This window comes from Cuculus canorus, chromosome 4 (assembly GCF_017976375.1).
Source record: "Cuculus canorus isolate bCucCan1 chromosome 4, bCucCan1.pri, whole genome shotgun sequence".
NCBI classification, from domain to species: Eukaryota; Metazoa; Chordata; class Aves; order Cuculiformes; family Cuculidae; genus Cuculus; species Cuculus canorus.
In genome coordinates this window covers 63,127,702-63,142,229 of record NC_071404.1, presented here as the reverse complement: position 1 = coordinate 63,142,229, position 14,528 = coordinate 63,127,702, and the positions used below count along the sequence as shown (strand labels likewise).

The 14,528-nt window shown below is 35.0% G+C and overlaps 1 protein-coding gene across 5 annotated transcripts in view; it reads right to left on the bottom strand.

Annotated features, from left to right (window-relative positions):
- LRBA (LPS responsive beige-like anchor protein) overlaps positions 1-14,528 on the bottom strand; it is a 410,166-nt gene that overhangs the window by 123,017 nt on the left and 272,621 nt on the right. For all 5 annotated transcript variants that reach the window (XM_054064662.1, XM_054064663.1, XM_054064665.1 and 2 more), the window contains 4 exons: positions 13,833-13,950; positions 12,192-12,294; positions 10,187-10,302; positions 9,314-9,426 (listed from right to left, as the gene is read on the bottom strand). In XM_054064662.1, the coding sequence (XP_053920637.1) occupies positions 9,314-9,426; positions 10,187-10,302; positions 12,192-12,294; positions 13,833-13,950 (450 nt within the window). The remainder of the gene's footprint in view (positions 1-9,313; positions 9,427-10,186; positions 10,303-12,191; positions 12,295-13,832; positions 13,951-14,528) is intronic.

The following is a 14,528-nucleotide window of genomic DNA, read 5'->3' as shown; positions in this document are numbered from 1 at the left end:
TTCATAACCAACACACTGCTGACATGCAAACTTGCCAACTAACTAAGCACACACACACACATTCACACTTTTATATAAGGTTTATCAAATGTTCAGCACAACTAAACGTGTCACAGACTGTGTATTTGAGGTATTACTACACCTTAATACTACTGGGAAGCTAAGCTGAAGATAGCTATTATGTGTTGTACACTTCCAGAAGAACAGGGAGAAAGGAAGTTCCATGTCCCTTAGACTTATAAGGAGAAAATAAGCTGCTTGCAGGTGGTAAGGAAGGTAGAGCGTTGTCTAAGACAGAGTTGTCTGTCTTAGAAAATAACTTTGCCAGCCAAAAGCAACCACGTGCATATACTGACCATGACATAATCTGTCAAGTGAATGAAATCCCTGCATCATTCATTTATTTTAAAAAAATAAATAAATCTTCTTATGGATTTTGAGGGATAGAATTTAGTGAGAAGACACATTTATTGGAATCATAGCAGGAGACAAAAACATTTTCTCCCTGCCTTCCCTTCACAGACCATGCTCCTCCGCTAACACATCGCAATAAGCCACTAACACAAACAACAGCAGCCATTACAGCCAACACTAGATCTAGAAAAGACAATCAGAACTAGAAGCTTAATCCTTTTGGTTTGTACTAACAGCAAAGGACCTCAAACTAAAAGCGGATACAACCTTGCATTTTCTGCAGACTAAATGCTGTCAGGGCACAAAAAATATCCATTACTGTGTATGTAAGCACCAAGCCCTACAAAAAAAAGCTGCAGCAGGCTAGGAAGATGTACTTGGGAAAGTATAGAGAGTTATTTTACTGTAATTTCTGCTGTTTCATAGAACTATTACGATCAGATTATATTGATCCTGAATATAACTAGTCAGGTAAGGGGCCATCAATGCATTTTTTTCACATACGCATTGTTTCACTCCTGTCTGAGGTGAATTCATCGATCATTTTGTTTCCGATTTCATAAGATCTCCTGATTATTCAGCCATCATCTTAAATACCACCAACAGATTAGTACTGTCAGAAAGTTTTAACAGGTCCCTTTCTACCTTCTTTTTCAGATTACCATATATGCTGAAGAACAAAGTACAGAAAAGATCTTTTGAATATCAGTGACCACATACTTTGGAAACTAACCTTATGTTTCTGGTACTGAGACGGTTTCATGTGATTGGCTGGATATTACATGTAAATTACTTCTATTAATGTTATTAGACTATACAGCTCAAGCTTTTAGGATCATACCATCTTCTCTTAATGATATTTTTCTATTGATTTCCTTCATTTGATCTACACTTTCACCAGCTGCTGTTAGAGTTTGTGACACATCAACTGATGTGTCCATTAAAGTTAAGCCCACAGCCTAAGAACCACTTTAAACTCATACTTAAAGAAAGATTAGAATTATTGCTATTATTTCACCATACTCGCATTTTCTCTGAGCACTATTTTTATACCTGGATTGCCTAATGATCCCAACAAGCTTCTTGCTCCTAGGAGTTTGACCAACTCAGTTTTAGACAACTCCAGTTAGGTGAGATAAATCCCACTCCCATTTCCAGTATGAGTGTAATTTTCAGTTTATCCACCATCATGTTTGTTGAGAAATCTGAATTACACAGATATGTGCTGTAGCAGCTCATAATCTGCTGGTGTTCAAATATATGAATATAAAAAGGAAGTGAGACTGTATCAAGAGAATAACATTCACTTTACATTAGGAAGACAAAACCCACATATTTAAAATGTCTATGGCCCAAGACATTTGTGTGAAACTACTTTATTTTGATTACTAGTACGTTTTATGACCAGACGTGATCCATGGTTTCTTGTGATCATTTAAAAGGTCATGAACCTTTCTCAGTTCATTTCCAATTAGAGGATAACATATGTTCAGGGCACCTAAAACTGAAAAAAGAGCAAGATGAACAGTAACATCAGATACAAACAAAGAATAGCATTTTGAACATTCATTGTTAATTCTGAGTTATTGTTTCTCTTGTTTTTCATTCCTCCTTGAGGCAGAGGAAGATGAAGATTATAAGGCTCATTACCAAGATGATTCTTATTGATCCTGTAAACTTAGCTTTCGCTCTAATAGCTAAATAAATTTTAGAAAGATTGCTTGAAAATAATTAAGTGATCCTAGAAACTGCTACATGTATCTGAAGCGCAAAGAGTACACTTCTGATTTCAATAATAAACCTCTGATGGGAAGAGAAAGTAAGAATGGTAGCTAGATGTTCTTGAGAGGAGATGGTTTGACACAGAGCATAACCAATTAATGACAAGGAAAAAAAAACAAAGATCTAAAACGATGGATATGAAAGTCTAATAGAGTAATGGAAATACCCAGAATATTTTACAAATTCTATCTAGACTAAGAGTAGGATTTCAGAAAGTATGTTTTCATAAATCATCTCGGAGATGTATTTGGAACCATAGAATCACCAGATTGGAAAATACTTTGAGCTCATTCAATCCAACCATACCTATCTGCCACTAAACCATATCCTTAAGTACCTCATCTACCCGTCCTTTAAATACCTATAGGGACAGTGACTCAACCATCTCCTTGGGCAGCCTGTTACAGTGCCTAATGACCCTTTCAATGAAAAATTTCTTCCTGATGTCCAATCTGAACCTCCCATGGTGCAGCTTGAGGCCATTTCCCCTTGTTCTATCACCTGTAACTTGGGAGAAGAGACCAGCACCCACTTCTCTACAACATCTATTCAGGTAGTTGTAGGCAGTGATAAGGTCTCCCCTCAACCTCCTATTTTCCAGGCTATATCACCCCAGCTCCCTCAGCTGCTCCTCATAAGACCCGCGCTCCAGCCCCTTCACCAGCTTTGTTGCGTTTCAGTCTCAGCAGGTCTCTATAAGAGTTGTTGAGGAACAAGCTGCTGCACATGCATGGAAATACCATGTTTACTCTAAAGTAATCTCATAACCTCTAAAAAGGTCATGAGATGGTCTAAACCTCATTCAGCATAGCACAAAAATCTGCCCTTGAAAGCCAAAGAAGTGGGTATCAAGCAGAGGTTGACCAAAAAATCCAAAACAGCCAGAATTTTTTTAGATGCAACAAAACATTTAGTGTGTCTCCAAGAACCATATCTAAGTCGGGCTTGACAAACCAATAACTCCTTCATTTACATAAATAAGTCTTCCTTGTGGCTGTGTTCCTGCTTTCCAACAGAACTGCTTGAAAGTGTCTAGGGAGGTCCCTGTCCATGGTCCTGAATGGCAGACAAAGGGCTTTTGCTGGCTGGGTACCTGACCACGGTGCTGCAAAAACCAGCTTGGGACCGAGAAACCAGAGGATTGTAGCAGATCAGTCATAGAAACTTGGGCCATTTGCAGGTTTGCTCCCTAATTCAGGCAAATGTGCTAAAGGAAACGATACAACTTCTTGAATCAGCTGTCAGAAAAGATAATTGACCGATTTTATCATTCACAAAAGTCCCCACTGGAATCTGGCTAAAGGTTATTTTCATTTGAAAGTCTCAGAAAATCACTTCACTCCCACTTAGAAATGGTAAAAAAAAATATATTAAACCAAAATTTTTCATGGGAATATAGCAGACTACTCAGCATTTTAGATGGTACAATTTCTAATTCCACAATAGATTTTTGGGTCCAAACAATATTACTGAAATTACAGCACTGTACTGGGATGTGAACAAGAGAATTTCATGTTCTTGCACAGCTTTCTTCAAAGAGGGACTTGGATTTTGAGTTCTTATATCAAAAGCAATGGTCCCAATCACAATTAAAACTCCTTCCTGCCCCATCCTTTTTTAAGTTCTCTCTATATTCAAAGAGGACAGATTGGGAAGAAAGAGGCTTTCTTCTCTCAGCTAGCTTTTATAGAATCATAGAATGGTTTGAGTTGGAAAGGACCTTAATGATCACCCAGTTCCAACCCCCCTGCTATGCGCAGGGACACCTCCCACTACATCAGACTGCCCAAGGCCCCATCCAACCTGGCCTTGAATGCAGGGAGGGGGCAGCCACAACTTCCCTAGGCAACCTGTGCCAGTGCCTCACCATCCTCATCGTGAAGGATTTCTTCCTAATGTCTAGTCTAAGTCTTCTCCCGTCCAATTTAAAGCCACTTCATCCTATCACTACACGCCTTTGTAAAAAGTCCCTCTCCACCTTTCTTGTAGGCCCCCTTCAGGTACTGGGAGGCTGCTATAAGACCTCCTTAGAGCCTTCTCTTCTCCAGGCTGAAGAAACCCAACTCTCTCAGCCTGTCAGAGGGCCTTTTGCTCTTTTTTGGTTTCCTACATGGTCCCAACACATGCACCCCTAAAAATTAAGGTATTGTTGCTTACATTTTGAATGCTTCCCTTCCTATAAAAGTTTATTTTAGCATGGTTCTGTCAAAAGTCTAGATTTGTTGACTCCTCTGCACAAACAGATATAGAGATCAAATGTGTATCTATAGCAAGGTGATAAACAAGTTTCTGCAATAATTTCTCCCAATTGTCCCGTTTTGCACATAATTCTAGAGAAGATGGAGCGTTCTTCTCCTCAAAGAAGCAAGCTGCATTTCACAAAGAAAGCATGGTAACTTGTTATCTGATAATAAAGAGAATCTGATAAATATACCTTATACTAAAAATATCAAGATTCATCACAGACTAACAAATGAATGTGTCTCCTTTTTAGATATACCTGCTTCAGGCTTCCTGCAGTTGGGGGCTCGTCTTGACACCTCTACCACCGTTTCTTGAGGTGATTCAAAATTCTAGGAAATGTACCAGACCTTTTCTTAACTGCCAGGGATAGTGACACAAAGTCTGAAATATTATTTCCTGTCCTGTCCTGTTTTAAGCAGGGATTCACATGAACTGTCCTAGAAGGAAAAATATTTGTACCTTCCTTCCAAGTTTATCCTGCCTGGCTTTGGCATGCTATTAAATTAAGTGGTATCTTTTGTCACAAGCACAGATGACAAAGTTACTGCCTTAAATACTAGTGACAAGGCAAACAAGGCAGATGCTGAGCACAGCAGTGTCAAGCATCACAGGTTTCAGTGCCTAAATTCCAGGTGCAACTGCCTATCAAAATAAGTAACCACTACACTCGCTATTGTTAGTTCTCACACTTTCTCTCTCACCTTCTTTTAGTGTCCAGTTTTGGAATTTTATGCTTAGAAGGACACTGAGTCCTCCTGGTGAGTTTATCAGTTTTAACTAGTAGTAAGCTGCACTGATTTTGTGTCCACACATGAGCTGAATAAAATATACCTTTCATTTCCTACATGGAAAGCCCTGGTTCACAGAATGCCTCTACAAGTTTTAATGCCCCTCTAGACAAAAATATTTCTTTAAAAATTTCCAAAGTATAATAGATGCACATAAAAACATTTTGTGCTTTCAATCTCTTTGCCAAGGTGCAACAACAGATAGCTTAGCAAATTTCATGTCTATCTCACTCTGTTTCCTCGCATGGGAAAAAATGCAGCACGAACTATGTAGTGAATTTGTGCCCCTGAAACAGGTACCCTACAATGGAATTCAGCTCACACGCTGAAGAACAGTCAACAGCGAAGTTTACATTAGAACAACAAAACTAGCCTAGTTTGTCATAGTAAAAAAAATCTATTACTTCTCTTCTGTCAAACTGTATTTAGAATCAGTGGCTCCCACATACCAATAAAACACCTCACTTCACTGAAGGTGAGAGCTATTTGTTACTTTTGTACACTTCACTGGAAAAGAAGTCATTACATACCTAAGAACCACTATAAAATTGATGATGATTTAGCAAATACTGCATGAAAATGACAAAAATTAGAATAAAAACATTGTTATGTACACATGTAACTATAGGGGAGACAAAAGATACAAAAGATATAAGAATGGCATAATATTCTTCTAGTAGTGTCAGTGTGATCTGACAGAAATTTTGTGCCTTATGAAAGAAAAATTAACAGCTATTTGCATACAGCAAAATCTTGTAACAAACTTCTGAGATTATAAAGTCATGCTTTGATATCTCAGTGTTTACCTTATATTTTTACTTCTATGTTTTTTCCTTATAAACGTCCAGTAATGCAACAGAATTTATTGCTGCCACTGAATAAAGAAAAGGAAAACAATGTGGTTTTGAATAACATAAGTAATGCATAAAATGGGACACATTCTGGTGGGAAACTGTGTCTGTTGTATAAATAAAATATATGCGGCAATAAATATAATATGTAATACTCGTTCCAAACCATAGTCACCTCTTAAGAAATAAACACTTGAGTCAAAGCAGGGTAACAGACTGGTAGTGCACTCCTGGCATTTGTCAGGAGCATTCATCAGGCTGACAGTAATATTAACCACAATCCATTTCAGTTTCTTTGGTTTATCATTGTGTGACTGATGTTCAAAATAATGCCATAAGAAGCTGCTTAAATAAAGTGTTGGTTTAACCTATACACTGCAGCTCTTTAAATCTGTACTAACTGTGGACTTTGAGCTAATATATTAACAAAACTGTTATTCATATTTGACACTTTGTAATACCTAACCTTAACTTGCAATTTCTTAAAAAAAAAAAAAAAAATTAGGAAAAATTCTTCATTTTTAATTTTCTTAAGTACTAAAAAAGTAAAAATATTGACCTGACATCCCTTCTGCCAGAGAAAAATAAAAGTTTTCCTTTCCTTTACTCAATAGGAGCCCTAAATTACGATGTGTTTCTGGACATGGATAACAAAAAGAAACATAAAAAGCTGTTAAAAGACTGTTAAAACCATGTAAAAGGTTAAAAGAAATATTTTTTACTATTTTTAAAACCTTTAGCAGTGTAAAAGCATAGACATGTTACAATACACTTATTTTGAAACATTATGCCCAAGATAACAGTGGGACAACAAAAGTATCACAATATATGTGATATTCACACATCTTCATAGTTGAATATTAACAATGTTTTTTAGTTATTTGCCATGGAGTCATCACAAGCCACAAAGTTTAACATTTAATCTACACAGAGATGATAGTGTTAGAAATGCCTTAACAGTAACCAGAACTTGAACTGCTGTATCTGAGACTTGTATGGCATAAAGACTTTCATGGTGTATACGGGAAGGATCAGCATTCATCCAGGACAGCAGCTACATTTGCACTGTGTGATCAACAACATAACAGAACATAAGCGAAAATGCAGGTTAAATATTCCTATATTTATAAATATTCACTATTCCCTGACAATACAGGTGATCCTTTCCCAACCACCTGTTACAGCTTAAATGCTCCCAAGAATATCATATTGCGGGCTTAAATAATATTAATGAAACTCCTGCTACTCATAATACAGTATGACTGACATCTAATATTGTAATAATTATTTGCTGTATTGAGTTCATAGTTTTCACACATACTGAAAAGTTTCACTATAGATACAGATACAACCTAACTAATGTCCACTTGGCAATGTCCCTAAGTAATGTCATCTCCCAGAAATGGCAACGGATAGATTCCCTCAGAACTTAGAGTATACTCAGTAATTCTCAAAAGCTCTCAAAAAGAGTGGGTTTGCTATCTAATTTCTTGGTGAAGGCAAGAGTGGTACCTAACCTAAAATGAGGAACATTGCTCTACACTGCAATTAGTTCTATTCCAGGTTAGAGAAGAAAGACTAGGACCATAGCACTGACTGAATTGATGAGTTTACAAATTAAAATTCAATTAAAAGGATATGCCTCAAAAGTATAGCCGCTGAAGAACCTTTTTTGTTTGTTTGTTTTGAATTATTTTAGCGATGTCATGATATATGTAGAAGTATCATTTAACAAAAGTAATGGAAAATGAGGTTGCAAAAATTGTATCATAACCTAGGAAGTTATTAATGATTAATACATTTAATTCATGTACTAACTTAAACTACACAGAACTCATGTTACTCCTAAGTTTTCAATTTTCACTTAAGTGTAATTCACACATGTAGTCTAAGTCGGTGATAGTTATTTTTAGTTATAAAACATCTTCAGATATTTTTTTGGCCTGAGGATTATTAAGAAAGTATTTATAAAATTCCATGACATGAAATTATTTTAAAGTATCATTTACCTTCAAAAGATTTGTTATAATATAAAATATGTGTAGGCTTAATTCTGGATATGAATTTGTGTCAGTCAAACATTGAGAAAGCAGAGAGTTCAAGACTTATTCAAATTAAAAAACACTATTAAAAATGTTACAATGGCAGTACCTCAGTATAGCTCTGCTTTGGACTTAAAAACATTATTCCTTTATTTTTATTTGACCATACAGACATACACACGAAAGGCACAGTATAGTCTGCAAATATGTGTATCTATACATACATACATATATATACACACATGTATATATATTTGATGGCTACAAGGTGCCTTTTTGAAGGTTAAAATACTAAAGCTGTAGTAAAAAAAAAAAATTAATCTTCTGGAGATTTTTACAAACCTGTGTTCAGCTTTATCAACTGCAAACAGAAAGCAAGGACTTTTTAAAACTGCCTTACTTCTTTATGGGCTTTTTCTTGCTATCAAATTAACAAATTTTATAGAATACTTGTAAAAAATAAGCTATAATTAAAATATGCTCTTTACCTTTTCCACTAATTAACTATATTGCTCCACATAATAGTTAGCTTTTAGGTAAAGATCTTGGTTGATGATCAGTGATGATCACATTCTGTAAAGTTTTAAATTGGCTGTATAATTCTGCATCTGCATATGTTTGTTTGGGAAACATCCTTAGAAAAACAAGGCTACTCTAGCAGAAAGAAACTGTTTGGAAAAGTTGTTAAAAACTGATAACGTCTGTCTGACAAAGGACAAGTGCATTACTTGAGCATACTTGAAGAGGATACACAGAGGAAGTGAAAAACTAAAGTGCAATGATTTGAAAATATTTAAAATATAATGGTATCACAGGCTTTGCTACTAAAAAAAGCACAATTCTCATCAGAAAAACAGAAAATTATTTGGCTATTTTTTAATCTTTATCAGCCTCAGCATTCCAAACGTCATTAAAATTTGAAACTAAATGTAACACATATGCTCCAACTAAAAGCACCTCCTATTAACAATGATTAAATTGATAAATTAGAAGCAATAAGAATACATCAATAATTCATATTTCTGCAATCTGATCCTTACTGTCAGTGTATGCGCATAGAAATGAAAAATTGTAAACTGTAGTGCTTTTAACATTAATGTATCAAACACCGCAGAAAACATTAACAAGACTGAAAGCTGATGTTATAAATACTGGAGAGAAAAAAAAAAAAGGTACATCTAATGATAAATACCTTTGACAAATCCCTGAAGTTGCTAGGAAGTGTAAGGTCCAACTCTTCTGATTCATAGTTGGTGATAACCCAAGGGAAGACAGGGTACTGATTTAAATCATTGTAAGTTCGACCTGACAAACAACAAAAAACCACAATGAGTTAAGACTTAAATATAACTAAAATACCAGCCTCTAAGTATACAACAATATAACTTTACAAGCTCTTTGAAAGAACTGTCATTTACTTCAGATCTTTTATCATTTCAATAGCCTACTTTGCTTTACTGAAAAGGATAATTAAAAAGTTCACAAATTGCTACAACTTAATTTAAAACACTGCAGCCCATTTCACTGTAATTGTAAACTCTTTTGCATACAGTGACAGTTAAATCCATTCACTTTCCATGCGTTTCTCCTTTCCTTGGTTATATCATCTTGCCTTCTGTTTGTTTAAAGTAAAATACTTCAAAAAATGGAGAGGCAATGACTTTTGATGATACTAAAAATTAAAGCAATATTTTTACATACTGTATTAAATTCAATATATGAAAGCAGAATGCAGGAGCTCAGGATGTTAGATTGAGAAATTATGCAAGTAATAAGCATTTCATCCAAAGAATTCACTTTGAGAGAAATTCTTGCCTGACCATTCACCATCTATGGATAAGCCAACATTTACCAGAACAGAAAATCTGTTCTGGTTTAAGGTTCACACAGGCACCCCCATGCATCTGCAAGATGGAAATGATAATATCATTGTTCCAGTAAAAATAAAATAATCAATTAGAATAATTGTACAAGACACCTACACCACACACCCTGGTTTGTAATTTGCAAATGCATAATTTTTACATTAACTCCTTTTCTGAGTCATTATAGCAATCTGTGTTACCTGCTATAGTATTTAGAAACATCAAGTATTCAAAGTTGGAAATTTCTCGATGTTGCCATCGCTGGGTCATATTGGAAGCTTTGAAAATCTGCCGTGGACTAGCCAAAGAAATGCGTCTGGGGGAAAAAAAAAAAAGAAAAATAATGAGAAAACCTCCCTTTCTACCTATCCGAATTTTAGTGGCAGTTGTACATATTCTTTTTACAAGTTCTATACTAGATTTCTCCAGAGATCAAACTGTTATTTTGGATACTTTAAGTTCATTGTTAAAGTTCTGAAATCTAATCAGAACAAAAAACTTAAATCATCTAACAGCTGGCATGTCAAGATTTGAAAGGTTTCAAACAGAAACTTTTACAGCTGTGAAAATTCAGCTGCTCTATGAAGGTTGTTACCAGTGATTTAAAGCGATGGGAGACCATTAAATAAGCAAATTACATGACTTCTAGAATTTCACATAAGAATAAAGTCATTTTTTAGGAGAGGTTTTTAAATCTCAGAAGAATGAAGGGAAGCAATGATAAGCTGATAGAACTTCATTATGAAGTCCATCCTCTTGAGATTTAAATTCTGGGCAGTGTTGGGGAATTAGTCATAAAGAACTCAAACTTTTTGAATTTGATGCCAGATTTCCTAATGTTTGTGAAAGAAGACTTCACAGTTATTCCTTGGAGTGATAAATCAAGTCTAGGAAAGCTTATCATGAAACTTTCCAGGACTGTTTTGTTCATAATAAAAACATCTGTAAATACCAGAACCACATCATTTTGGGGGGGAGGGAAATCTAGACATTGTTTTAGTTAGCAAATCTTTACGGGTATTGGTAAACAATTAAAGAAAACAGTTACAGTAACTGATTCTTTTATTATTTTAATAAATTATATTATATCGTATACAAATTTATCAGTGTAAATGGATGTAAAATTTTCAACAAATGTGTCTACACTTGCATGCATATTTAAAAATTTTCATACATAATTTGATGCTGTATATAGAAATCTTTAAGTTCTCATAGAGTGGTTATAATGGCAACTTAAGAGAATTTTTTCTGGACTTGTTAAAAAAAAGGCAAACTACAGAACACAACAGAAAACTTTCCCCTCTATTCCAATGCCATTTCTGAGCAGAGAAATCTTTAAAAAATAAAAATGTAAAGTAGTAACAATCAAGATACCCCTTAAGGAGTTGTTTCTTCTAAAAATTTAGAAATTAATCTGCTTAAAAATGATTCATAATTCATTAAAATACAAGAGGTGACTCGTCCAACTAGCGATGGTAAATACCTCAATATTTTCCATCAGCCTCTGTGAACATTAAACTGCTGCTGTGTTTCATCCAGAGAATATCTAGCAATCTAGTCCTAATCTGCTAAAAAAAGATGCAGCAAACTGATTTATGTGCTTCAGTTTTAGGATCTCAACCCACAGCCTGACACTGTAATACTAGTTTCTCACCATGTAAAATTTGAACAATGCCCTCCTCCTTTTAGCTTTTTTGTACAAAGCTAAAAGACAAGCACACTGCACCAATCCTTCATATGCTGTCCAGTTTATGTTGTTCTACACATCACTACAATACCCTCCTGATGAGGAATGATCATTTTCATCTATGTTTAAATACTTCAGAGGATTCAAGAATGTTACAGTCAAGCTAATATAACTGAGCACTGTCATAAAAGCTAATCAGTCCTACAACCAGCTTTAAATCAGTCTTAAATTTTAGTGAGCTGGCAAGCACAAAGAAACTGATTTTCCTTCAGTAGGATAACTGATTGAGTCTCACTGCCAAAAAGAATCCATCTTGCATATAAGAGACAGAAATTACAAAAACAATCTCAAATCCAAAAGCTTTTATTATACAAAAACATCACGAATAGCACACAGAAGTAATAGGCTGAGGATGTGCATGTTTTGTAAACCAGTAAGGGTAAATATTTCAAACCACATAGTGTAGTTTGATGAGAAAAGGAACTCTAAGAACTGATAGATTAATTTAAACTAAATACCTGGTCTGGGGTAGTCCAAAGATAGTACCAATACCAACTCGAGGCAGACAGTTGACCACTTTCTTTACTGTTGCTTGGTCAGGAAAGTTGAACATGACAGCCACTGTGAACACAAGAATTAAAATTCGACATGATTTTACACCTTTTATCTTCGCCTTTCTGGTCCAATAAAGTTTAACCCTAAGCTTAGATGCTGAACAGGTAAAAGATTAGACATGTTTCCTTCAGGTTACATAGATATAATTTTTATAACTTCCAGAACTGCTTTTACTTAGCTTTAACATGAATTTCAACTGAAGTTGTCACTGTTACAAATTTTACAAAGCCTACAGTTGTTTTGCTTTCTGAACAGAAAGTTAAACCTATATGCACAGGTAGACTGTCTATAACCGATTTTAAAAAGAGCTTATATCAGATTACACATTTACTAATTTACTTCCTAGGTATTTTCAAGATATATTCTTCAAATTATCATCTTCATATTTTGTTTGAAACATTCAATAACACTTATAAAATAGAAACCTGAAAATGTAAATAATAATCTAATCATGGAATGACCAGTAGACATTTATGACTTCACAGAGTATAACTAGAGGCTCCAAAACAGGAAAGCGTTTGCACACATGATTAACATTCTGTTAGATAACACGCACTTCCGATATGCGCAACAATGTTGTGTAAGAAACGTACCTGAATACTTACCAGCCAAGTTAAAAATTGAAAACTATTTTAAGCTCAGACAAAAACTTTTTGGCTACCATACTAACTGCATAAAACCCCTTATCCTATGAAATATTTACTGATTTCAAGACAATAACTTTTTGTATCATTACCAAAACAATGTTTTACATTTTAAAAGTGTCATCTTAAGACCTAATTTGTTTGGTATCTTTGTATACAGGTTTAAAAATTCGTTTTTCAAAATTTCACTATTGGTACAAAAGCACCGACAGTACCTGAAGAATCTTACTTTAAACTGCAAAGACACCAAATAACCTGGTTTAGAATAAAAACTGGGGGGAAAAAATAGCAGAAGAAAGTTCTTCAAATCTCAGCACATTATATTTTGAGTGACTTGTCACAGCACATATGTGTGTCTGAAAAAGGAACTGAAAAAAGGGAAGGGTGAAAAAAAGGTTCATAAACAATGTAAATCCACATTTATTTCCTAAGAGTTCTGCTAACGTCTAACTGAAAGATATTATTACTAAAAAGAAAGCATGAAGGTCTGGCAGTCACTGGTCTAACCCAGTAGTGAAGTTATTTCACTATGTTGTTCTTGGTGTGTGTAATGACCATCAACCCTCCAAAGGCACAAAAACCCCAATTCATGCATAATAGATCAGACACAGGTATGCCTTAAGCAAGGGTTTCCAAAGAATGTCAAATAAACATGTAGATATAAATGAACGCGAGGCACTGCTAATTCCCAGTTACGATGTTTGAACATCATTCCTCATTGGAAAAAAGTAAGATAGAGAAACTCAATTACAACAATGTACTAACTTAAAGATTGAGACACTTAACCCAAGCCCTTCTGTTCTGTATACAAATCCATACCAAAAAAGATGTGACTAAACAGCCTAACAGCATGCACATGGCCCCAAATCAACACTTGCTATTCCTTGAAACACACAGTACCTCTATTGGCCATAAATATCTCCAGCGCTGTATTTTGCAAAAGATAACGTCGGGAAAAGATAGCTCGAATCTCTGAAAAGAGCCATTTTCCATGGAGTCCTTCTGTATATGCCAGAATCTAGCAGAAAGAAACAGAGAGAGAATGTTTTAAATATATTGTATGTGTAAGTAATATTGTGAAAGACAGAAACTGTTCGGGCCACAAACACGGATTCTACCAGTTACCTGCAAAACCTGCAGCAAAATTAAAATATGCTCAAACTTCAAATCATGCTGTGAGCCTATAACAGGGTTTTTTTAAGTCTGCAATTCCACTACTCATGCCAATGATTTAAAAAATTTGCTTGTACGTTTTTCCTTTACAGACCACTCTCTATTTTCCATAACCCAGGGAGTTTCAGAAGCTTTATGAAATGTTTGGCACTTCAGCAAAACACAAAAAACATATTCTGAAATGTATTAGTAGTACCATTAGATGTATCTGCACTCACTTTAGCTTTGTAATAACAGGTCTGTAACAAATAAGCAAGAGAAAAATGTCCTTAAAGAAAAAAATGTTCCTTACATTTATCGTTAAGGCAACATTCATTAATTCTGGAACTATAAAGGTTGGCTGTATAAGAGGTTAAGTATCATTTTGTCAGCTAAGGTTAAACACAAACCTGCAAATGAACTCAGCATAATCTCTCTATGGAG